The following is a 26,326-nucleotide window of genomic DNA, read 5'->3' on the forward strand; positions in this document are numbered from 1 at the left end:
GTGGGGTGTAGCAGGCCTGACACAGGCCTGGGGTGGCAGCTCCCATCCCAACCACGTTGATGTTTATGTCTCCTCTCTTGCCCTGCGGCGCACAGCTTGATACATTTTTGGCCACGCTCCTTCTCCTTAAATTCAATCTTCCCAAAGCCTATAAATCTGAGGCATTGAGAGGAAGACAAATTATAATGAAGGTATTTTGGGAATATAAAAAGTAACAACTTAATACAACTTTCTCTTCTCCCCTCTGCCCCGTCTCCTTCACCACCTCATGTTTTTAACATTTTGAGAACGGTCAAAGCTTGAAGGCACGTAATGTGTGCCGGAGAGAGTGGGAGGTGTTCCCTCCTGGGCTGGCTGGAGCGCACTGTGCCTGTGGGACCTCCTCCCTGAGCTGGTGGGCCCTCAGCCCCAGGGTACACGGGCACCCCGTCCTTCCTCAGAAACCAGTGCTCTCCCTGGCTGTGCTTCAAGTAAAAATAACGATGCCTCCTGTTGGCACTTAAAAGTGGGGAAAGAATGGGGGGAAAAGAAATCGCGTTAGAAATACGATGATTTTATAGTTCAAGCACTGGCCTAATGCTTTCCACAGCAACTGGGGGGGTGGCGGGGGGGGGGGCGCTGCTGTGGCCTGTGCACGGGAGAAGCTGCCCCTGGCCAGGCGCTGGTCTGTGACACGCGCCATAGTGTGTTGGGAAAATATTCACATACGTGGCTGTGTGGGCCTAGGGCTGGATTTGGCAGCCACACAGGCACTGCTGGCCTTCGCTCCTCCGTGTGGTGCAGGGACAGGAGGCTGTGTGGTTTTTGGGGGATGCCTTCTTCAGAGCTGGGGTTATTCTTTTGATTATGATTGCCCCAAAAGTCACCAACATTACAATGGGAAGCAGAAAGGCCAAAATAAAGTCCACCAAATATAAATGCCACCCCCTCAAAAATACTTGAGGAAACAAACACCAGTATTTTCTTTACAATGGCAACAGACTGAGGGGACCAAGCAAGGGTTTCTCTTGCATTAGAAACAATTATTTTAAATGGTAGAGACTGCTTCTGAGCAGTGTTGCTTTGAAGCAACTTCTTTCTTAAAAAAAAAAAAAAAAAGAAAAATCTTCCACACACCCCCAAAAATATCAGACCAACATTTTCCCCCACTTTCCAACACGGTATTTTTCTCTGGGGAAATAAAAATATTAACCAGCTCCAGTAATCCCATCAGGAAGGGATGGGGGACAATTTTTTACCTTCTTACGAAATGTGGCTAGACAGTGGTGTTGAAGACAGGTAGTCCATACTGGTTTTTATTATCTATAATAAGTAGCATCCAGAAATCTCAGTTAAGGATCAAGCCCTAGTGTGCTAGTCCTTATACAAACACACAAGACTCCCTATCTTGAAGAGCATACAGTCTAAAAATGGTCCATTACATGGCATAATTTGAAGGGAAAGGATAGGAATTGGGAGACAGAGAAATGAGAAATCAATCTTTTTCCTGACTTCCTTTCATCTTCCAAACAGAAGCCATAAGTGCTGAGATCATTGTTTCCAGTCCCCATCATTAGCCAAATGTTAGATCATAGAATCATATAAGGTGGAAAAGACTCCTAAGATCATCAAGTCCAACTGTTAACCTAGTGCTGCCAAGTCCACCACAAAGCCATGTCCCTAAGCACCATATCTACCCGTCTTTTAAATACCTCCAGGGATGGTGACTCAACAGCTTCCCTGGGCAGCCTGTTCCAATGCCTGACCACTCTTTTGGTGAAGAAATTTTTCCTAATATCCAATCTAAACCTCCCCTGGCACAACTGGAGGCCATTTCCTCTTGTCCTGTCGCTTGATACTTGGGAGAAGAGACCAACACCCACCTGGCTACGGCCTCCTTTCAGGTAGTTGTAGAGAGTGATAAGGTCTCACCTCAGCCTCCTCTTCTCCAGGCTAAACAACCCCAGTTCCCTCAGCCACTCCTCATAAGACTTGTGCTCTAGACCCTTCATCAGCTGCATTGCCCTTCTTTGGACACACTCCAGCACCTCAAGGTCTTTCTTGTAGTGAGGGGCCCAAAACTGAACATAGTATTCAAGGTACGGCCTCACCATTGCCGAGTACAGGGGGACAATCACTTCCCTAGTCCTGCTGGCCACATGATTCCTGATAGAAGCCAGGATGCTGTTGGCCGCCTTGGACACCTGGGCACACTGCAGGCTCATGTTCAGCCGGCCGTTGACCACCATCCCCAGGTCCTTCTCCGCCAGGCAGCTTTCCAGCCACTTTGCCCCAAGCCTGTAGCGTTGCCTGGGGTTGTTGTGACTCAAGTGCAGGACCCAGCACTGAGCCTTGTTGAACCTCATCCAGTTGGTCTTGGCCCATCGAGCCAGCCTGTCCAGATCCCTCTGCAGAGCCTTCCTACCCTCAAGCAGATCAACACTCCCACACAATTTGGTGTCATCTGCAAATTTACTGAGGGTACACTCAATCCCCTTGTCCAGATCATTGATAACAATTTTAAACAGAACTGGCCCCAACACTCATCCCTGGGTGGTGCAGGAAAGAGGCAGCTTGGCAGTGAGTCACACTGCTGATGTTGACACCATTTACCTCAAGAACATGGTACCCAGGTGCTATTCTTCCATCTGCAGCAATGACAGAATCCTGCAAGACTTCCTGAACAACAGTGTTTCCTAGCGGGGTGTCTTTACCCTCAGCTATCCTCATCCTCAGCTCTTCCTTCGGGTCTTCTCAGTGAATTTCAATTGTTTGTTTCAGCCATAAGACTGACTCTCAGAGGAGTCTCCTCAAAAGCTGGATTAACCATTCCGCAGCAGCTTCAGTGCCTTCTGCCACAAGTGACAATCTTCCACTCTGTACCTTTGGATCCTTGGGTGTGTTTGTCTTCACCTTGACAGGGGGATGTTCCTTCCCTCTGGAAAAAGGGACTCTTTTTCCATTGTAGTTCATATTTGTATTTCTTGAAACCAGGACACCTGTTCTGCAGATGAGCTTCTAGTTCACACCGCTGCATTGTCTGCTGACGCTCTGACTTGAAAGGACAGAAGACAATCAGCTTATCCAACAGGTTTTGTACTACAAGGCTGGATTTGTGGCACTACTGGAAGAGCTTTTTCCGATCCACAGGACAAATTTATACTCCTGCATGAAGTTTTCAAGGCATTTGAAACAGTACATACGTCCACAAGGGGCGTCCATAGGTTGGAGCAGAGCCTAAAGGCAGATATGGCAGATGAGTTCATTGTCCACTTTATCTTGGAAGTTATAGAGATAATTGTCCAGCAAGAGGTGGAACTGACCACATTCACAGCAAAGTTCACTAACTTGGGATGTGTGTTCTGCTACAGGATCAGCCATGATAGCCAGCATCAGGTGCTCTCGAGCCACGAGCAAGGAAACTTGTCATGTAGTAGCTGGCTGACACAGGTCCTCTGTAGGTGCCAGGGGCAGGAAGGTAACACTCATCTCTGGGAAGGGGAGGGAGAAGGTGCGGGAAGCCCAGTGCCAACTCACCTGTGAGTCCGGGAATACGCGGCTCTTCCACCAAGTTTCTGGGCAGGGAAGAAAGTCAAAACCTATGTGAGAGGAAGAGGCAGCTCAGCCACCCAGGCATCTCGCAGCCGCCCAGGTGTCTCTGTCCCTCCTGCTCAGTGTGGCATGGCTCAGCCCCATGATTTCAGGCTGTGTCCCCTGGAGTGAGCTAGTCAGACACTAGTGAAAAGGCAACAGCTGTCTTGGGCTGAAAGACACTGTGGGACCATAACCCACTCCAGCATGATGGTAGAAACTACAGCATGCAGGGAAGGGCGGGTGGTTTATGCAGGTCTAGGAGGGAACCAGTGGGGCTCTGCTCCCACTGCCTTGCTGAGCAGGGCCACACACAGCTACTAGATGTCTCTGTGCCTTGGATTCCCTGCTGATAGCAGGGAAACCTTTTTTCAGGAAACTGGAGCTTTGCAAAGTAATTCCAAAAAAAGGTGGATTTTTCTTTCTGTCTTTTCTTTGCTTTCTCTTTTTAAGATACTGTAGAAACTTAAAAACATGATTGAATTCATGCGTGCCTTTATTTATTGAGCTATTTATGATGGGCACAGATTTCCCTAAGCCAAAAAGCCCCCTCCCTCCTCCTTCCTCAGCCTTAGTAATCAGCTTCCTTGTGCTCCAGCCCACGCTGGGCTATTTTCCTCTGTCAAATTCTCCATCATTGGTTAAATTACCTAGGTAAGTGTTGGCTTTCTTTTTTTGGTGAAATCTTACAATCTTTCAAGTCTACTTTGCCCAAGTCCTTGTCATCCTCTTAGGTCTCTTGTACACCCTGCTTCTCTCCTGGCTGATTCTGTAAAAGGTCTAATTTCAACAAGCTACTGCTCTCTGGGCTGAAGCCTGTACTCCAGTGCCCATGACGATTGTCTGTGTTCATCAAGGCTCCCACGTGCTTTGAAGCTGCAATGAATTGCAGATGTTTATTGCACATGGATGTTAAATATTCCCTTCCACCATCCCTTTCTCAGATGCTCCCCTTCCACATTTTGCTGCCTGTGTTCTCTGCAGCCTACATTGCCCGCAAACCTTTTATGCCACTATACTGTTAATGAGCGTATTTGGCACGGGCCCTGGTTTGCCACTAGGGTGCCCCCTCCCACGCACACACTAGCATCTGCCTTCTGACATGTGAAGACATGCTTCACTCAGACTCTGTCATGTGAGCCAGTTGTAATCTCAGATGCTCTTTCCTTTTGGCTCCCCACAGAGATCACGGCACCCTGTTTAATCCAGCTCCCTGTTGGTGTACAGTTGAGTCACAGGAAGTTTTTCTGTTGCTACATCTAATAGTGCTATTAGGAGCAGAACATCAACCCGCTTGGCTAGGAGTTGGCACTGTCACCCAGCAGCACTCCTTGTCTGGAACTTGTTTTGATTCTTTTCTTAGACTTCTGCTTCTCTGTGTCTTTCTCTCTAAAACATTAATTTCCTCTAATTAGAGCCTCCTTAACAATTCTTTTTTTCCCCTCTCCTCAGCTAATTTCCTCTAATTAGAACCTCCTTAATAATTCTTTTGCTAAATCAATTTCCTCAGTTAGAACCACCTGCCATAATTTCTTTCTGTCCTTTCAAAAGCTGTTGGAATAGCTAAGCAAATTATGCTTCTCAGTAACCTTTATCTCAGTTGGTATTTTAAAAGAAGAACTGTAACAGGTTAGACAGGCACAATTTCCCCTTCCAGAGCTATGCTGATCTGACCCCATTAGGTTATACTTAGCTGAGCGTTGTACTATTGTATACTTAATTAGGTGCTCTAGCTGTTCCTCTGGAACCAAGGTAAGGCTGTATTTATGAATGAATTAAACATGACACTTCATTATGCAGATCAGATTTAACAGTGTCAAAATCCATCTTTAAACCAGATCAAATTGCTCTCTAAGAATATGTAAAACCTCCTGCCCCTGTTAGCTGTCCTGTGACCCAGCTGTTCCTAACTTTTTCTCTGCAGCCATCACAGTTTTAGTGAAGTCTGTTTTTTTATGTAATTATTAAAAAAAAACCTAAGGAAACACATTTGACCTGCAGGAAAGCTCTCCCCCCACCACTGGTAGGTGCAGCACTGGTAGCTGATTGTGTTCTCTTTTCTAGTGCCCCTTTCTCAGGTTAGCACCTACTACCAAGCACAGTTCTGATGGTTTCAACAAGTGTCGTTATGAAGGACAGCACTGCCCTCCTACGATGCATGGTACAATATGGTCCAGCTCACATGAGAATGGCCAAAGAAAGCTGTCTCACAACTGGCTCATGAGACTGCTTCTGGTATTTGTAGTGTAAGCACTTTCTCCCTCTTTTGACTATGCCCAAACTAAGCTGCATAGCCTGCTCAAAGTCCTGATCACAAAGCAGAATGTCACTGTGGGCCCTGAAGAGTCTGCTCCAGTAAGGCAGATGGCCCCTTCAAACTTGTGAAATGCTTTTTACCACCATCAGATGAGAATCAGCAACACCTCAGTGGGTGGATGCCTTGGTGCCACTTGGGTGCCACTTGGTACAACAAGTGGAGTGATCCATGAGGAATGCTCCATAGATATTCTACAGGGAGCTGGTGGAGGCTTGCAGCTACTCCATCCTTGTCAGTGCCACTGTCAGCTTTCTGGGCAGGTTCCAAACATTTTAGCTAAGCCCAGCTCCTGTGGGAAAGCTGTACTGCTACCCTCTTTCACACTTCTTTCCTTCTGACCTTTCCAAGCCTCTAGCACTCCACAAAATCTGTTCTGGTGGAAGTGGTGCAGAAGTTGTAAGATCTACTTTATTTCCTTTGCAGACTTAATAACTGTGCAGAAAACTCCATTTACCATCACTTCCCATGGAATTTTGGAGTAGGATTGGATGAAAAAATGAAACGTATTAAGGTTTTTGTTTTTGACAAAATCCCTAATGTTTGAGATGGGAATAGGACGTTTTTGGGCAATCTTACAAGGAGTAAAATGCTGATAGTGCTGGAGAGTGGGTTGTTTGGGAAGGGTAGATTCTCTAAAAAGATATGTTAGAGGGCTAAAAAAAAGCTGTCTGGTTCTTCTCAGAAGAGATGAGAGAGCAAGAAGAGGGAATCACCAGGTTGGATTGTTCAGACTGACAGCTGACTACAACAGAAGAGATGCTGTTCTCTATGCTCCTTGAGAAGCCCTTCTTGCTAATCTCCAGTCCATTCCAGCCGAGGACAAAGAACAGCTAGAGATAGAGATAGGCAATCCAGTAGACAATGTTGAAGAGCAGGAAGGCAGTGGGGAAGAAGACACGAGAGTAGGAGTCCAGGCGGGAGATGTGAATGCGGACCCTCCCCTCCCGCCACATTCCTGTCTGACAGTCCTCAATGCAGCAGAAGAACCTCTCGCATTCTTTTCCTTCCAGGCATGGGGAGCCAGGGTCATCATCCTCATCCTCCTCTATCTCTGGGGGCCAGTGCATGATGTTGTTGATGTTGATGGTGGTAAAGGATGGCATCACCTGTGCCCCGGCAGGTGGCTGTAATGAGGAGGGGTAGGTGGATTAAAAGGAAGGAAAAGGCAAGAAAACATGTTCTAGACACCAAAACTCATCCAATTGGCAGTAGAACAATTCATAGCATAGATGCAGTTCAATGGAGAGGGATGACTGATCATCCTCTATCTCTGCACTTGGTTGTAAATCACCACCTTGGCATACTGTGGGGACTGGCAGCTCCCTCCATGACTGTGAGTTTCCTCCCTGGCGCTCTAGTGCATAGCCTTAGTCAGCAGAGATCTAATTGTTCTGATTCTCCATCTCTGCCACTAATAGTGCAGAAACAAGACCTGTTTGGTTTCAGCTGTGCTAGCCTCTTCCCTCATTCTCCTCATCTCAGCTGTCTCTGAAGACACAGCACACAGTCCAGATATGTCTTCTGGTTGCTGTCACTTGCTGGAGAAAAGCTGGGGAAAGGCTGTGTGTGACTCATAACCTCTTGGCCCAGGAGAGGAGCCTCATGGAAGAGCTTTCTACTCATGCTGGGAAATGAGGCTGGCGCAGAAGAGATCTGTCTTTTTTTGTTTCAGTTCTGTCCCGGTTCAGAGGCCTGTTTCAGCTGATGTGTCAGAAGTACCTGCCATGAGCTTGGGCAGATCTCAAGAGTATGATGACCACTCGGGGTTCACTAAGCCCACACTCAGGAGGTCTTCTGATGGACAGACCACAAAAGAAAGTAGGTTTCTGCATCTCTGTGACTTAAGATACCTCTGTAATCCACAGAGATCAAACTGGTACAGGTGGAAGAACCTGGGTGTGGATCACCCTGTCTTAAAGTGGACATTTACATTTGGTCATGTGAGTCATCCTAAACTGTACTGATAAGCTCTCTAGCAATTTTGAAAAGAGCATAGGGTGCCTGGCTCTGACAGGGACCTCCTTATTTTAGGGAAGCCTCAGCTGCTTTTTCTGGTTGTGTCTCACTTTCCAGGTGCTCAGACCCAGCACACAGAGTGCTCTCAGGACCTTATGAACACAGTATGGGTCAGGCACTAAACCACATCAGCAGTTTCCAATGTAGGCTTAGGGAGGATATTTCTAAATAGCTTGGGGTTCTAACAGCATCCCCCTCTGTTGGCTCCTTTGACCTACCAGCCTGGCTTTCCTGTCGTGCTCAAGTGGTTTCTTGTTTCCCACCAGGTAGTTGAGTGTAGCATACTCCATGAGAGCTGCAAAGACGAAGATGAAGCATACAGAGACAAAGAGGTCCATGGCTGTGATATAGGAAACACGGGGAAGGTGCTTGCGGGAGATAGTACTCAGGGTGGTCATTGTTAGCACAGTTGTGATACCTAAGAGAGAAAATGGCTGGTTTAAGTAATGAATAGAAGCATTTCTGTCTTCTACATGCATCCAGCCCCCAAAACATCCACATTTCCCATCTCCTGGGGGAGAGAAGTTCCTCTGGTTGTCTGGTCCCATTTTTGCTTTGCTCAGCAAGACTCTGGTCTTGAGGTGCCCTCTGACAATGCTGTATAGAAAAAAAGCTGTTCAAAACCCAGGTGTCACACAGGCCATCAATGTCAACTGGTAAAGAAAGGAGTGGGGACCTCAGACTCTGCTGAAGGCTGTACACAGGAACAACTGCTTGGATAATGGGAGGAGAGTCCGAAGGAAGGACATGGTAAGAGACAGTAACATTGGATGGATGGCTTTCGGCAGGCAATGGGTGATTTGGGATTCAGTCAGTGATGTCTGGCTGAGTCAGCAATAATCATGGCAATGTCTCAGATGACACAGAACTGCTATTTCTGTCTGATGTGAACCAGAGCTGGAATGCAAAAGCCTCTGTTCTTGTTCTTCCTTTGTCTTTGAGCATTTTCTCCCAGGATGAATTCAGCCCAATGCAAAGCTCATCATAGAATCATGGAGTAGTTTGGGTTGGAAGGGACCTTTAAAGGTCATCTAGCCCAAAGCCCCCCTGCAATAAGCAGGGATATCTTCAACTAAATCAGTTTGCTCAAAGTCCAGTCCAACCTGACCTTGAATGTTTCCAGGGATGGGGCATCTATGACCTCCCTGGGCAATCTGTTCCAGTGCCTCACCACCCTTATTGTAAAAAATGTCCTCCTTATATCTAGTCTGAATCTACCCTCTTCTAGTTTAAAACCATTACCCCTTGTCCTATCACAACTGGCCCTACTAAAAAGTCTGTCCCCATCTTTCTTATAAGCCTTCTTTATGTATTGAAAGGCTGCAATAAGGTCTCCCCAGAGCCTTCTCTTCTCCAGGCTGAGCAACCCCCATTCTCTCAACCTGTCCTCATAGGAGAGGTGCTCCAACCCTCTGATCATGTTTGTGGCCCTCCTTTGGACTCGCTCCAACAGCTCCATGTCTTTCCTGTACTGAGGACCCAAGAGCTGGATGCAGTACTCTAGGTGGGGTCTCACCAGAGTGGAGTAGAGGTGGAGAATCACCTCCCTTGACCTGCTGGCCATGCTTTTCTTTATGCAGCAGGATACAGTTGGCTTTCTGGGTGGCAAGAGCCCAGAAAGATCATGTCCAGTTTTTCACCCTCAGTACCCTCAAGTCCCTCTCCACAGGGCTGCTCTCAATCCCTTCATCCCCCAGCCTGTATTGGTACTAGGGGTTGCCCCAACCCATGTGCAGGACCTTGCACTTGGCCTTGTTGAACCTCATGAGTTTCACATGGGCCCACCTGAGCTTGTCCAAGTCTCTCTGAATGACATCTCGTCCCTTAGGCATGTCAACCGCACCACTCAGGTTGGTATCTTCTGCAAATTTGTTAAGGGTGCACTCGATCCCACTATGTCATTGATGAAGATATTAAACAGTACTGGTCCCAGTATGGACGCCTGAGGGACACCACTCATCACTGATATCCACCTGGACATTGAGCCATTGACCACTACCCTCTGGATGAGACAATCCAACCAATTCCTTATCCACCAAACATCCATCCATCAAATCCATATCTCTCCAATTTACAGAGAAGGATGTTGTCAAAGGCCTTAGAGGAGTCCAGACAGATGACATCAGCAGCTCTTTCCTTGTCCACCAATGCAGTCATTCTATCATAGCAGGCCACTAGGTTGGTGAGGCAAACTTGCCCTTGGTGAAGCCATGCTGGCTGTGTCGAATCATCTCGCTATCCTCCATGTGCCTTAGCATAATTTCCAGGAGATCTGTTCCATGATCTTCCCAGGCACAGAGGTGAGGCTGGCCCGTTGCTAGTTCCCAGGGTCCTCCTTTCTACCCTTTTTAAAAATGGGTGCAATGTTTCCCTTTTTCCAGTTACCAGGGACTTCACCTGACTGCCATGACTTTTCAAATACCATGGAGAGTGGCTTGGCAACTACACTAGCCAATTCCCTTAGGACTCTGGGACGCACCTTTTTGGGTCTTATGTATGTTCAGGTTCCTTATGTGGTCAGGAACCTGATCTTCTCTTACAGTGAAAGGGACTTTGCACCACAAGTCACTGTCCTGCAGCCCATCCACTTGAGAGGTGTGGAATGAGAAGTTGCCAGTGAAGACTGAGGCAAAAAAGTTGTTGAATACCTCAGCCTTCTCCTCACATTGTTACCAGTTTGCCAGTTGTGTTCATTGAGGGGGGGGGGGTACACTTTCTTTGACCTTTCTTTTCTGGCTGACATACCTATAGAAGCCCTTCTTATTATTCTTTGCATCCCTTGCCAAGTTCAGCTCCAGCTGCGCCTTGGCCTTCCTTCCCCATCCCTACGCAACCAGGCAGCGTCCCTATACTCCTCCCAGGATACCTGTCCCTGCTCCCACTGCCTGTGCATTTTCTTCTTGCCCTTTAGTTTCACTAGCAGGTCTTGACTCATCCATGCTGGTCTCTTGCCTTCCTTTCCTGATTTCTTACACTTGGGGATTGAGAGCTCTTGTGCTCTATGGAAAGCGTCCTGAAAGATCTGCCAGCTCTGTCCTGCTGCCTTGTCCCTGAGGGCAGTTTCCAGGGGGTCCTATTGACTAACTCCTTGAACAGCTGGAAGTTTGCTTTCCTAAAATTCAGGGTCCTGACTTTACTCTTTGTCTGACCCATATCCCTCAGGACTGTGAACTCCACCACTGCACAATCACTGCGGCTCAGGCTGTCTCCAATCTTGACAACACTGATTAGCTCACTTGCGTTGGTGACCATCAAGTCCAGTATTGCATCCCCTCTGGTAGGGCTGTCTATTACCTGGCTTAAGAAGCTATCCTCAATGCCCTCCAGGAGTCTCCTGGGTTGCCTACAGCTCACTGTGCTACTTTTCGAGCAGATGTCGGGGTGGGTGAAGGCCCCAACAGGACGAGAGCCTGCGAGTGCAATGCCTCCTGTAGCTGGAGTAAGAAGGCTTCATCAATAGGCTCCCCTTGATTGGGTGGCCTGGAGTAGACACAAACCACAAGGTTCCCTTTGTTGCCTTGGTCTCTATTTTTTACCCATAAGCTTTCAACCTGCTCGTGGCTATTCTTCAGAGACAGCTCTTCACAATCTACCCATTCCTTGATGTAGAGGGCAAGTGGGTAGGAAATGATAAGGAATCTCTTTTGACTTGAATGGGGCTTGGAACTGATTTTGCAGCAGCAGTAATGCTCACAGACATGTTTCCAGAGATGAAGTATCAGGAGCCAACAAAGGATCAGCTGCAAGAGTTGGTATCGTGATCTCATCCACTGCTTTTTAGGATGTAGAGGAGAAGCAGGAACTCCACACATTCTTCCTTCTCCATCTAAACCCACCTGCCACCCTTTCCTGGGGTCACCCCAATGGCTCTGGGTGGGAGCATGGCAAGAGATTTTCTTCTTTTCCTGCTCTATTTGCATTAGTAGATGTGATGTGACTTCTCATATATTTGAAATGCCAGTGGAACTGGTCCAGTTTACATCTCCCTAATGCAGGCTGACAAGCTTGAAATGTACTGTGGATCATTTGTATTAAGTACAATAGGGGCTGTGGAGAGAATACATTACTCTTGATGTGCTGAGGTCCCTTCTCACAGAGAGGGGCCTCCCTCCTGGGGAAACTTGCCTTTGTTTTTTGAGACAGCCACCATAGTGGTGGCAGCTGTGCAGAACATTTTGCGTCTCGCTGTTCATTCCTTTCCCAGCCATGGACTATGGCGTGCCCTCACCTCCATTGGAAATGACACCCCACTCCTTTTCCTGCTCTCTCCGTGGGCACCAAAGAAATTGCTTTTGATAGGGAGGTGGGCAGAGGTGGGCAGAATGGATGGGCTCTGAGTAGCCCTGCCTCTCCTCTCCCTCCCCACAGAGGCCTGCAGGCAGGGCTGGGAACGCTACCTCCAATTAAAGGGAAAGTCATCGGGGCTGATGTGAAGGACAGCACTGGGAAGCAGAGCTTGCTGCAAAATGCGGGTACAGCCAAAGTACATTAAAAATTCATAAAGACCTCTCTAGCACCTATCAGAGCAGGATTGAATCAACATAAGCTTTTTCCTGCCTCCAAGAGCCCCTGCAGGTTGCTGAGAAAATCTAAACAATAGGCAGAGCTGTTGCCACATCCTGGACTCCTACTGTGGTGTGACTGACAGAGAAAGGCTGTACCTACAGGGCTTCCACATCCTGCCAGAGCTTGGGACTCTATGAATGTAGCCAAGCAACTTTGCTCATTACCCTACAACCTTCATATCACTGGTCCTACACTGAGCCCTTGAAAAGCCATGAGGAAATGCAAAATACATGTGTGTGACAGGAGCCCTTTGGCAGTATTGCAATGCCACAGCTCACCCTTTTCCTCTCCCTTTTGGCACATGAGAATACCACATTGTCAACTTGGAAAAGACTGTTTTCAGGTCTCAGATCAAGATATGAAAGTGTTGTGCTATCCTGAAATAATCCAGTAGTCCAAGCCAGCACAGCTGGAGATTCAGTTTAGCTTGAGGATAGTGTTACAAATGGAAAGATGTAGGAGTGGACTATCGTCCAGTAAGCTGAATAATGCCAGAAGATGGCAAAGGGCTTAGGAGATTTTGTACTCCAACACTGCCAGTCTGCTAGCCTTGCAGAGTTCGACAAGCATCACACATGCCACAACTTGTATCTTACCCAGAGATGTTCTGGCTGGCGTAGAGTCTCTCTTGATCCAGAAGGAAACCCAGGAAAGAACAACAGTCAGGATGCAGGGAATGTAGGTCTGAATGGCAAAATAACCCATACGTCTACTGAGGTCAAAAGAAACTGTCATCACCATGTACTCCCCTAGGAAAGAAGCAACAGAGACATTGGAAACATAACATGGCTTCTTAAAACACAAAAATCAGCAAAGTTTCAGAATTTGGAGTGTTTCTGATGAGGTTTTTCTTCTTAAGTCCCTGGCCAGCTGGTTTTGTGGCTGCCCAGATTGTTAGCTTCATGGACAGCTGTGTGGCTGGCTGAGTGGGTCTGGTGACTCGCTGGCATTGTGGCTGGCTTGCTGGTTTTGTGGCTAGTGAACTCTGTGGCTACCTGGCTGGCTCTGTAGCTGTCTGACTTAATGTCTTTGTGACTAATTTAAGAGCTGACTTTGTGGCTGCCCAACTGGCTATCTGCCTGGCTGGCTATGTGGCCACCAGGCAGCGTTTGTTCTGGCCTGGCTATGTATCCAAGCACACTGAAAAGCCCACTGCCTGGAAAGGTTTCAGGGAAGAAACTAGAGAGTATTAATCTTCAGCTGATTGCTGCATGGGTTTCTTTTCTATGGAAGCTATTTAGCTGTAACAGGCTACATGGCCTGGCTTGCCAACTAACTACCTGAGCTGTGACAAAGGAGGTGTCCTTCAATCACTTTCATTGAGACTCTGGTTCTGGTCCTGGAAAAGGCATGTGGTGCTGTACATCCTAATTGCTCATTTAGCAACTTACAGCTGAGGTTCTTCCTCTTTTTCAGAGGGTCCTAGTGAATATTGGAAGAAAGCTACCTGACACCTCTAGGGTTAAGATGGAGCTTGCAAGCAATTACCAAAAAAGAGAATTACAAACGTCAGACAGCCACTGGTGCATTCAACACACTTTCACTGCACCACTTCTTATCTCCGTTTGTGCTGCCTTTCTACCCCAGTTAGAGGCTGGCTGCTGGTGTTGGCAACAGCAGAGTGGGAGAAGCACTACCTGAACTTGTTGCTTCAGAGGGCTTAAAAATATGAGCTCACCCCACCTGCAGGAACCCAAAGAGGCTTTCCTCAGTTGTCTGTGGGAAGGAAAGGGGATGTGAGCTATTATAAGGAGGAGGAGCTGAAGGGCCTCCATTCCCTGGTTTCCTCACACATGCGGCCTTGTTCCTGTCTCTTAAAGCGTAATTCAGGTGTTCATCAGCCCCACAGAACTTTACAGAAGGAAAGACTGAGACCTGCAGGTTCTGATTTCCCCAACTCTGTTCCAATTACAATCATCACTCAGGGATCACATAGTATGCACATACTGCAGCAAGAGGGGATCTGAACTCCATCTCCTCTCCCTCCTGACCCTTCAATTAGGGATAGCTTCATTCACATTGTCACCCCACAGTTCACAGATATCAGTGGTTCTGGCCTATGCCTGCTTCATCTTCCCCTCACCCTTCATCTCCATCACTTCTGCTCCCTCTAGCAAAGGTCCATCCCTTCATTCTTATATTTCTTTAACTGTGCTGCTGTGGAGCTGTCTGATGACTCCTTTGCCTCGCATGAGGTCTCCAACGCACTGGTGTTTCTGTGGGCTGTCTCCCTTTGCCTCACCTGCCCCAGTCCTGAGAACTTCTGAGGTGTTCCTCAGCCCCGTGAAGTCAAACTGATAGAGTCTCCAAGTGCGCTGGTCAGAGACCTCAATGGAGTAGCGCCTCCAGCGATAGACAATCTCCTCGCGTGGGTAGCCATCTGGGAAAAGGGGCAAGGACATCAATGAAAGAGTATATCATGTGCCTCCACCTCATTCACCACCCTGACTGCAAAAGTACTGGCATCTCACTCTAGCTGTTTTGTAAACATGAAGCTTTCAAGCACGTATTTCTGATGCATTTTGTTTAGATTCCCTTAGGCATCCCCACATGCAATGGGAGTAGGGACAGCATCTCTCTTTGTGGGCCACTTCAAATCTTAGAGATAGGAAAAGCAATGCTAGAAACTGAGCTTTTCTAAGGACTGCAGTGGTGGGAATGAGACTCAGATTGGTATAAGAGGACTCCCCCAGCCTGAAAGCTTTAAGGGTTTTAGCTCCCTGGGGCAGCATGGGACCTTCACCACTCCTCATGACTACCTTCCCTTTCCAGGCATGAGTACACCAGGAATACAAAGCTGCCAACATGGGAAGCAGCATGGCTGTGGCTGCTCTGACTATCTGTGTGCCTTTCACCCTAGGAGCTGACCTATGTATGGAAAAGAAGGGCTGTATTCTCCGTGTAGAAGCAGACCTGGCTCCTGCAGGCTGGAGCACAGCTTCTTCTGGCTCTGGTTTTCTTGACAAAGAAAAAAGCCTACTGTGAAGCAGGGACCTCGACACCTACGAGAGAGTTCCTCGGAGGGAAGGAGCAAAAGCTTGGCAGCTAACTAAAAGCATTTCTAATTATCAAGCATGTATGGCATGTACTGTTAATTAGCAAAGAATGAGGAATGGTGGGAGATGAGGAGATGGTATCTCCTCAGCATGCTGCCTCCCTCTGAAGCATCTCAGAGCCACGTGAGCTGCATCTCTTCAGTGGCAGGGGAAGTGGGAGAGGCAAACCCAAGCTAAGATGACTAAATCAGATTTCCACACAACACATGAGGACAGGAATCTCTTGGTGCAGAAAGGCTCCCTGCAAAATTACCAGTGGAGATGTGCCAATGTCAGCAGCCCTGTCTGCTGATGAGAATGGACAAGTGGGGACTGAGAGGGGAGGCCTGAGTACCCCTCCCTTGCTTTGGGTGCAGAAAGTGGGCCTGTCTCTGGGCCAAGGTCTAGAAAGCCAAGCTGTCCCCTCAGAGAGTGGGAGAAGGGGGAACATGCAAGGCAGATGGGTGCCATTTGTCTGCCAGCTGAAGGGATATATTCTGTCTAGTAGGTCAGAGTGACCAGAAGGTCAGTGAAATAATCACCTCCAACCATCCACCCAACTTAAGGAGAAACTCAGAGGTGCTGTGAATCTGTCCCTGAAGACCTCTGCTACACCAAGAGTGGGAGGATGCTTCAGGGCATGATGGGTAATGGCCCAGGAAAAGAGTCATAGAGATTAGGTGAAAAATGTAGCTAAGAGAGAGGATGGTCCCTCCCAGAAGAGTTTTACTGTACAGAGGTTTCTCTACTTGCCTTCTAAAACTATTTTAAAAATATGTATACTCACAACTGGAAAAAACCAAAGGGCAGGAGTGAGTGTCCATTGGGAAGTTCTGCAGCTGGAGTAGACATTCGGCCTCGATCGTCAGCCTGAGAGAGGAAGAGATAGAGAGAGACAGATTTTGTGTTGGTGAAGGTGGTTTGATTCCAGCACCACAACGTGACAGAGGGATTCTCATTTCCTTGAGAGAGAAACACAAATTTGTTGAAGATCAGTCTGTTTGCAGGAACATTTCAAAACAGCGGCAAAACAAAACATATGTTTGGATATTTTCAAAGTGAAAAAAACCATCTAATTTTCACATTCAAAAAGCCTTTTTCTTCAGTGAGCTGTTCAGATTCATTTACGGGAATGAGAATTTATGGGAACAAAAGCCAAATGTTTATTATCAGAGTGAAATAGCTGGACTGACCAATATAAACTTTTAAAGGATTTGGTTTAGGAAGCCATATGTAGTTTTGACTTTTTTCTAGGTATGATACAGAAAAACAATTTTTTGGAAGCCTTCATCCTGGGAAGAGGAAGCCCATTCTCCAACCAGTATTGCATGCATACTCTCATCAGCACTGGGAGACATCACTACTCTGTCCCAGAGCACCTGAAAACTTCCTCTATCTTGACCAGCTCCTTGTTCCCTCACCTCAGCAGCCAGTCACAGTGCCTGCTGAATGTACCTGAGCGTGTAGAGCACTTTTCCGTCATTCCAGATGCGGAGGAGCTGATTAGGAGTGGTTATCCAGTGGGAATCAGCCCGCTTGGAGTTCCTAAAAAAGGTATCTGGGATCCAGATGCGGCTCACCATGTTGGTGTTCAGTGTGAGGGCCTTCAAGGTGCTGTTGAAACGAAGACGGCGGTCATACCACGTCTGAGCAAAGAATATATCAATGGTGTATTCCTGTGAAAGAGAAGGAAGAACATGTCTTTCTGAGAGCGATCCAGGCAAAGCAGACCCCTGTCCTCTCATCTGTAGGCCACTGTTTTGGAGTCAGAGCCAGAACATTTGCTTTTTTAAGTCTGGGAGCAGCTGTTGGTGAGCACTGATACCTTTCCAGGCTCATCTTTAGCTCAGGATGAGGACATTCATGACACACTTAGGAAGAGCCGAAGACTGTGTGTTGACTGGTGGGCTGAGTCATAGCATATTTGGCCTCACCCATGCTGGAAAGCCGAGACCATATGAACAAGGGCTTGGGCTTCCTCTTGATGGACAGCTCAAGCCACACACTCCTTTTAAGTACAGGCGTGAAGGGGGAGTGTGGACATTGGCTGAATCCAGTCCGAAGTTCAGCTACACCTTTCAAACACAGGTAAGGAAAGCTGCTCACCAGCTTACCAGGGAAGGCAAGCAGACAGCTCTTTCTGTTATTTATTAGGATACAGCCCAGCAGTGCTCCATACACCTTATTTGTACATATAGCAATAGTAGTGCTGTGCATAAACCTAGTGAGAATCCATCCCTTGCTGCAGGACTTATACTGTAAATGGTTTATATGAAAAACTGGGGCACTAGGGTTCCTGGGCAGATACCCCTTGCTGAAGATTAGAAAAGGAAGCTGGGGCAGGAGCTGCTATGGACTCAGCTCTTGGTGCAACCAGTTCAAAATCGTGAGTCTTTTGCAGCCAGAAACCAGAGTTTCCACCATAATGACGACCTTTGGTTTTGGTGAGAGACAGAGTGTCCTAGCTCACCCATAACTAGCATTTCTGAGAGGCAGGACATGAACAATGTCTGACTTTGCCATCTCTCCCTCCCATTCTCCTCCTCCCTCTATTGATTTATCTCAGTGGAATTGTTATAACAGCAGCACATTCTCCCTCTGCTGCCATTGCTGCTGGTTCAGAGCTCCTCAAACCATGGTGTTAAAAAAGATGCGGCACTCTTAGCACACTCCCTTGGATAGCATGTCCTGCCTGGGGAGGCAGAGCAGGGCAGCACATGACTCCCCGCTTCATTTTCCTCGCCCTCGCTCCACTGTCAGCCAACCAGTGAAGAGTGATTGGTACCAAAAACGTCCCTTGCATAGGAACAAGATAATGAGAAAAGAGCATTTGCTCAGGTGGTCGAGTCACTCTCTGGTCTGATCCTTCGCCCTGGTTAGACACAGGGATGAGCAAAGGTAACGGAGATGAGGTCCTAACATATCTCTAAATGGGGATAGATGCAGCATGTTCAAAGTGATGGTGCTGCCTCTACAGTTCATTCAAAACAGACATAAGGAGACACAGAGCTAGGATAGCAGCAGCCCTCAAAGCCAAGCACACAAGCATGGCCACTGCCCAAAAACAAGAGGTGAGAAGAGCCCATTCCAGCATCTCAATGCTCTGAATCACAGTGAGTACTGCTTGGACATAGGGTTTGTGGTGATGAAGGCATGGATTGGGTTGTGAAACAGCGAAACAGAGCCAACAGGTGGGCAAAGAAGCATTGGCACAGCAGGGACAAGATGGGGTAATGGCAGCCCAAGAAAATGACATATATGAGATGGGATGACTTTATTCTGCTTGGGGCCATTTTCTTGTTCTTGCCAGCTGTTGGGGCCAAAATAACACAACATTTGACATATTCTCCCCCACCCCTGCAAACCCTGTCTGAGCTAGTTTGAGCTTACATTGCTCCTCCTCAGCAATATCTCTGGTTTAGGAGAAAGCAACCAAAAATACAATGATAAATCCATGTTAGATGCCACTATCAGTTTCTAACTCTTAACTGGAGTCACTTGTGAGATCTCACTTCTGGGTTGGCTGCTCAGGTCAGATGTCCTGCTGTAAAGTTCAGCATTCAGGTCTGGGATAACCAATGCTAACGTTTTGGGAGAGTGGAGGGTCAGCTATCCCAGGGGTTTTGTATTTGTTGTCAAGCCCAGATTTTCAGAAGTGATCAGCGTTAAAGAGCTTCTCTTGTGCCATTCATAGCCAGCCTTTGCAAAAGGTGTAGTCCACAAGTCATTCAGCTCTTTGAAAAATCTGAGCTGTTATTGTCACTGTCCTGTGGTTTGATCTAATTTCAGTGGCTATTATAAGCACAGCTATTCACAAGGAAGATCTCACTAGCTGAGATGGCTCCCTGGCCTCTAGGTGGGGAACCCATTGGGAAATTTTGGCATTTACAAAAGTATTTTCATTCAGAATTATCTGAGGCAAGATTTACACAAAAATGCTCTGGCCTTTGGGAGCACTTTTACCCTTCAGATTCTCTCCCCCATCCACTGGGGTGAGTGAGCAAGCAGTTGTGTGGTGCTTAGTTGCCAGCTGGGGTGAAATTACGACAGTTCCTGCAGACTTTAGCACCTGTTCCCATCAGGAGCAGTTTGCATTTATGCTGAGGAACCTTACACAACTGTGGCTCTGTACTGATTGGCTGTGGGACAGTGCTCAAACCTTTCTCTGGGCATTAATCAGATCCCACTTAGCTGTAGGCATCTGGCCAAGGTGATTAAAATAGGAGGTGTTTGACCATGGATTCCCTACAGTCATTGGAGAGGGCTAAGCACTTCTGGAGGGAGATCACAATGTGAAAGCAGGACAAGTTGTCTTCTGGAAATGCCTCACACTCTTATTGACCTTAGAAGAGTCCAGGCTGATCAAGGCTGAATAGCTGAAGTTTGGTAGGATGAGTTCAGCCCCTGAAACTTATGGCAGTGCTGTTTCTTGAACTCCTGCACCACTGTAGTTTCTCTCTGCCCCTGACTCATTCTCAAGCATTAGAAAGAGACTTCTCAAGGCCTCAATTTCCCGATGTGGAAAAAGGTTATTGTAAAATACGCCTCCAACACTACTGTGCCATCTGCTGTGCGGCACATGGAGGTTGTTAACTTCTCTGTAAAAGCACGGGCTTTTTTAGTGTTTTCAACAGAAGGAGCTAGCAAAATAAGAGGAATCGCTCTAAGAGTTAGGTCGCACCATTTGGATCACACGTGGAGTAGCACACACATGTTGGCATGCATACAATATTACATCAAACTTCAGTCATAAAATAATAAATCAAACTACCCATAAGCGTACACCAAAGACTACCTACCCTAAATATTATCGTGTGAGTTTAGGTAATGTTGAGGAACACCCTGCAGCGTCGCCGCTGCTAGTTGTGTGGGCTCGTGTCCAACTCAGCCTTTCAGCATATCCCTGCTGACCCTTGGTCACCGCCATCACCTGGCACTGTTGCACATCACTGATCAGTCCTCATTTTCCTAATGTGGGCAGCGCAGATGCTGGTAGAAACCCAATTTCAGAAAATGGTAAATCTGAAAACAGTTAATGGAAAAAAACCTGTCCTGTAAAAGAACATTTGTGAGAAATAAGGGGATGTGGAGTTGACAAGAATATTTCATCTTGGAAGAAAAAAATAACAACAGAAAGATTTTACTGCACTCTCAAACCCTTTCATTTTTAAAAAAAATAGTTTCTGTGATTTTATGATAAGTGAAAAGCTATGGAATTTCTGTGTGAAAAGTAATTTCAAAGAAAATCCCAAATTTTTCAATCCAAAATAAGATAAAACAGGTTCAGAAATCAGCCTGTCCCCAGCACAAGAGAGTTGGGAGCTGGCCACTGTTCTCATTGAGTGCTACCCTAAGCTTTGTTCCTGGGGTCATCCCAGCTGCAGTCGCTCTGCCCTAACCTTCATGGCCCTGGAGCACCTCCCTGCTCCCCATCCTGATCTCCTGATACTGCAAGGACATCCAGCCTGGCCCCAGTTAGCTCCTCCCTGCACGTCCTGTCTCACTTCTGTGTTTATGTGCACACACATGGAGAACCAGCCCGTATTTCCAGTTGGATTTGGCCCTGGGAACTCTACTCTGGACTAAGTTCCACCTTGGGTTCAGAGCAGATATGAGTTAGGGCCACACAATTTCAGACTAACAGCTTAAACTCACAGGGTTAGCATGACACAACTTGAAATTAGCAGTTTGTATTTTCAGGTTACCTTATACACCAAATAAACACAGCTGCACACTGCCAGAAGATCCTTTTCAAATGGCTCAAAGCGAGTTTGTGTGTGCAGTTCAGCTGGCCCCTCCCAAGGGTGCAATTAGAGGGATACAGAGGAGTTGGTACTCCATGGTTCCTCTGTATCCGTCTATGAGCTTCTTTCTCTATGTTCTTTAAGAACTCAGCTTTCTGACAGATGCCAAAGAGAGGAAAACCATGAGATAAAGATGTCTTAGATGTCTTCCTAAATTAGGATAAAATTAAGGATTTAAAGGTGCTTTTTGCAACTTCACTTGTATTCAACAGCAACAAGAAAAATCTCCAAATAGAGGTGGCAGAGACTTGGAAACAGGTTCCTCCATTTTCCTCTGCTGGAGATATAGCTTGGAAAAGTCCTAAATAACACTGGGGCTGAGAGACTAATATCCTAGCCAGTCTCATTCTAGCTTTTATTGTTCTGATATTTGTCTTCATTCATAGAGCTGCCTTCCTTCTGCACCTCCAAGCAAATCCCTCGCTGCAGTACAATAAAGCAGGCTTTCTTGGGAAGCATGGCCAGCATTTCAGGTGGGCTAATGTGAATCTGATGGGCCCATGCTGTCAATCACAGAGCTAAGCAAAGCAAGTATTACAAACTCTTTGGGGTGCTGCAATTCAGGAAAATCTCAGGAGTTATTGGAGGAGACCCAGGAATGGGGTGTATTTCTTTCAAGGGCTGGTAGGTCACTCTGTGCGGCTTGAGGCAAGCCAGGAAGCCTCTCCTCCAGTCTCCCTCTTCTGCAGAACAAGGGTCTGCCCAAGCATCCCCCACTTCAGACAGAACTGCATTCAGCAACTCCACACCCCCACAGCCCTGCACAGACGAACATTTTCCTCTCCATGACATCCCACGCATCCCTTCCGGCCTGCAGACATCTCTGAGAAACCCTGGGCTGCTCTCAGCAGCCAGCTCCATGTCCCAGGGAACACACTCAGTAACAGCAAAAAATCTGGAGATACTCTCCACACTCAGATAACTACATAAGATAACCTTATTTTAGAATAATCTTCAAATCTGATGCACAACTTCTTGTCCCCCCCTGCTTGCAGGCAGGAACATGCTTCTAGCATGACATGTGCAAGCACTCTCCAAAGGCAGCAAGCAGGGAGGACGTGTACTAACAGCGTATGCTAATACCTGACACCGACCACTTCGGCGAGTGGTTGGGCAGTGTCACACTTCTCTCAGTTCTCCCATTAGTAGTGTGAGACTCCTCGTTTGTGGATGCCTCTGTGTCCCTACTCTGAGTGAGTTTTGTCTCCCCAACGCAAAGCACAAAAGAATGAGAATATAAGTTTCATTATGCTTCCAAGGTCCTCCTCTCTCCAAATCAGACCTCAGAGAGCTTTTTGGACATGATGCTGAACGACTAGGGGAGCTTATAAGGACAAAAGGAGCAGAGGTCTGATGATCTGTGTTTTCAAGGTGACACACTGAACTTCCCTACTGTTTCACTTCTGCAGCAACACTGGCAGCACTGTCCTTGTCTGAATGTCTTTTGCCACTGCCCAGGGAATCTCAGTTGAGACAGCGTTCTTTTTATAATACAAACTCGCTGTTAAAAGCCATCACCATGTCCTGCGCTCATGCCAGGAGCCTTCAAACAAGACATGCTGTACAGGCTGCTCTGTCGATTGCAAACTCCCCAATCATGGATTTGCTCACCCTTGGAGTCTCTGCAGGCAGGAATTGGACAGGGCTTTCAAAACCAAGTGCTGGCTTCTGCGATCTCTACCTGCCCCTTCCCACACACCTCTGCTTGTGCCTGCTCCCGTGCATGTGCAAGCAGGGGCATCTAAAAGGCAGGCTTTTACACCCATGACAGCCAACCACACCAAACTGTTTCTTTCCCCTCAAACCCCTTCTTCTGAGCTGTTCCCTTGTACCACTGCTTCCTGTCCTTCAGTGATGTTATCTCCTCACATGCAACCCCAAGATAGCTGCTGATTGCCATGGTGCCCGTTCTTTTTTTCATGGGAACATAGCCTGGCACACAGAGTCTCTCACTGTGAGCCCCAGGGGCATGTGACCTAGACGTGTGTGTTGTAGCATCTAATTAACAGTTATTACCCAAAGGATCAAGGAAAGTCCTTGAGCTGAGACATGACATCAGTCAGACTCTGGTTTATAGAAGCACAGTCTGTCTGCATTGTCCCTGACGAGGTTATTACTGAAAAGGCAGAGGCACAGATGCAGGATGCTATATGCAGATGGGGCAGAATTAATTAAAAGAGAAGATACTGAACACTTCAATGAAGTATTACACAAAGCACCACAGGGAAGGAGCCACCTCCTTTTAGTTTGGTTTTGCATCACTCTCAGGACAGGATGTGGCCTGGGTGGAAAGTTATGTGTAAGCACCTTCTGATGCAAACAAGGATGCTGCCCAGTAACCATGATCTGTAGAAAATACCTGGTCTGCTTGCAGAGCAAAGCCACACTCGTCCAAAGTCTTGTTTGCATGTCAAACCTTAATGCTAAATGCTTAAATGTTCCCCACAATGTTCAGCTTGAAACAACTTTGTGCCAGAAGAAGAAAGCAGGTAGGGGAAGAGAAGAGGTGAGGGCAGAAGCATGTAGGATAACTGGAAGAGAATACTTGGCACTTTGGGCAGCTGCTCTTGTTTATTTGTCCATTAAGCTCATGGGGTGTTTGACGAGACAAAAAGAAATTTCCTTTGAAAGGGCTAGAAGACAAACCTTCTCACTGCATATAATTAACTCCCCAAGATTGCTCCTCCAGGACAGCTTGGCAAGATTCAGATGAGAAGCTGGAATTTCTTTAGTTGCACTTCCCACTCCCATGCCACCCAATGCGATTAAAATGAAACACTGGGATGGGCATCTAATACTGCCCAGGACTTGGAGAGTAGCTGCTGCAGCTCCCCTGTACCAAGCACAGGAAGACAGGAGGTCCCATGAATCCCCCAAGTTGTCCAGTCCTAAGCAGTCCTGGGGAGGGGTGTCTGGGATGGTCAGCTTGTCCCCATGGGGACATCTGCAAGTCTGTCATTGCCTGGGAACATCATCTGTTCCTCCACCTCTGACGTGCTCCTTGCCCCATCTCTCTGTCCTTACAAAACTCAGTGTCCTGGGCTGCTGGATTCTCATGAGGTTTCTGCTCAGTTCAGGAGCTGGACACCGCAGCCTCACTGCCTCACCCCTAGCACGGAGAGGCAGGAACAAGAACAGTATCCTGTTGGGGCAGCAGGGAAACGGCCCTCAGGTGAAGCAAAGGAAGGCAAAAAAGTCCTCCAGACATTAAACTTCAACTGCCAGAGGAGTGTGACTGTGTGGTTTTGAAGTATTAGAGCAAGCATTCTCCTAGGCTTACGGCTTGCCAGCTGGGCCTGTCTCTCTGACTCCAATCTGGTACCTCATACAGAAGGGATCACCACTGGCATCACCACTGGCTTTGCCAGACCCTGGTACAGCCTACTGCTGCTGCTGGCTCACCAGATGGACTAGGGGATGGCCAAGTCGACACTGCCTCTGAGATTTAGGGTCTGATTCTCATTTACATCCAGACCCTATTCAGGGGCACTGGGGGTTTTGGAGAGGTAGAGTGGTCCACAGTAGTCTGTAGACCTTTGTAAAGCTCTCAGCACCTTTCCCTGTCTGCTCAGGGACTGAACAGCCCACATCTGCTCCCAAATTCCTTTTGCTGTTTTTTCATCTTTCCAGGCTTTCTTGGGTTTCCATCTTTTCCCTTTGCTCCCTGCTCTAGTCTTCTTTCCTCCTTCTCCTCTCCATGCCCCTTTCCACACTCTCTTTGGTCTGTAGCTTACCACTCTGCTGCTTTGCCTCAGCAAAAGCATTACCACCTTGCCCATACCTCTCCTCAAACAGAAATGGCTTCAATTGTAATGGCCCTATTCAAGCATCACATGATTTCCCACCCCCTTCCTACCTTCTCATGGGACCTTGCTTTGTCTAGTAAGGCCATACACTCACCAGCACAGGCACTGCCTCTCTCCATGGACTGAAAGGTGTCTAGTGATCTCAGCTGGATGCTGATTGTCATGCAAAGAGAACAAAGTCCCTCCCACTGCAGTCTTGAAAGAATTGCTACAGAAGCTGTGCTTTGAGGTCAAGACAGGAAGGAAAGGGTGACAGAGACAGGGAGCCATAGGAGCTCTGCTTTCTGTGTGGATCAGAGCCAGAAGCATCCTTCCAGTGCAGGAACTGCATGGCGTGGCACAGCAGCATGCAAAACCAGAGGGGATAAGAATGCACAATGTCTCTCTGTCCCAACAGCTTCCTACAGTGGCCAGTTACAGGAGCTTAGGGACAGAGCAGGAAAATGACTACAGCCTTCTCCTAAATATGCGCTCCTCTCTGAGAACCACTCACTTCCAACAAGCACTGAGCTCTGTCAAACCACCTTCACAGGCAGCACATTGACAGGATGGAGAAGCCAGCCCAGAACTGGTACTGAAGAAGTGATGCTCACCACCAGCCATGGGAGCTGTGCTGTGCCTGGGAGATGAATCACAGCTGTGGTGGGCTGACAGGCTGCCCCACTCCAGGAGTCATGACACAGCACAAAGTATCACGAGGAAACTGGCCCTGGGTGGGCAGTATGGTTCAGCTCTCCAAGAACCAGTGGGCCAGGGTGGCACCTAAGAGGGAGGCCCACCTCCCAAACCCTGATACTACTCTGTCCTCCTCCCACCAAAACAGGTCTGAGAAAGTACAGTGCATCCATGTTCCTGGGATGCCATCCATTGTACAGAAATGCCTGTGCTGGCCAGGAGGAAAACCACTGTTTGCCTGTATAAATCCCTTTCATCCTCAAGGAAAAAAAACACATTCAAAAAATCTGAGAAAGTTCTGCTTTCAAAGAAGTGGAGGGTTTTATGCCCTCTGCAGAAATCCTCACTCCTGACACTGTTCTCTCCTGGACGCAGATGAAGAAGGAGGTGGGGAAAGTGTGCTCTGCTCCACTGACTCTTTCAAGGAAACCTGTTTCATGTTGTCTCTCATGCCCCCTTGCTGTGCTTGCCAGTTTTCTCTTCCTGTCCTGCCAGTTCCTTGATATAGCTCCTTCTCCCTGCTTCATTTTGTTTTTC

General features: G+C 47.5%; 1 protein-coding gene across 2 annotated transcripts in view; it reads right to left on the reverse strand.

The window, feature by feature from the left end:
• Positions 1-1,268: 1,268 nt before the first annotated feature.
• GABRE (gamma-aminobutyric acid type A receptor subunit epsilon) overlaps positions 1,269-26,326 on the reverse strand; it is a 42,371-nt gene continuing 17,313 nt past the window's right edge. Inside the window, exons 4-9 of one of the 2 annotated variants that reach the window (XM_054839826.1) lie at positions 16,960-17,180; positions 16,292-16,374; positions 14,712-14,849; positions 13,066-13,218; positions 8,122-8,321; positions 1,269-7,011 (exon numbers count right to left, since the gene is read on the reverse strand). In XM_054839826.1, the coding sequence (XP_054695801.1) occupies positions 6,718-7,011; positions 8,122-8,321; positions 13,066-13,218; positions 14,712-14,849; positions 16,292-16,374; positions 16,960-17,180 (1,089 nt within the window). In that variant the 3' untranslated portion in view covers positions 1,269-6,717. The remainder of the gene's footprint in view (positions 7,012-8,121; positions 8,322-13,065; positions 13,219-14,711; positions 14,850-16,291; positions 16,375-16,959; positions 17,181-26,326) is intronic. The other variant, XM_054839828.1, reaches the window with a different exon arrangement.

Source organism: Grus americana, chromosome 12, assembly GCF_028858705.1.
Source record: "Grus americana isolate bGruAme1 chromosome 12, bGruAme1.mat, whole genome shotgun sequence".
Lineage (NCBI taxonomy): Eukaryota > Metazoa > Chordata > Aves > Gruiformes > Gruidae > Grus > Grus americana.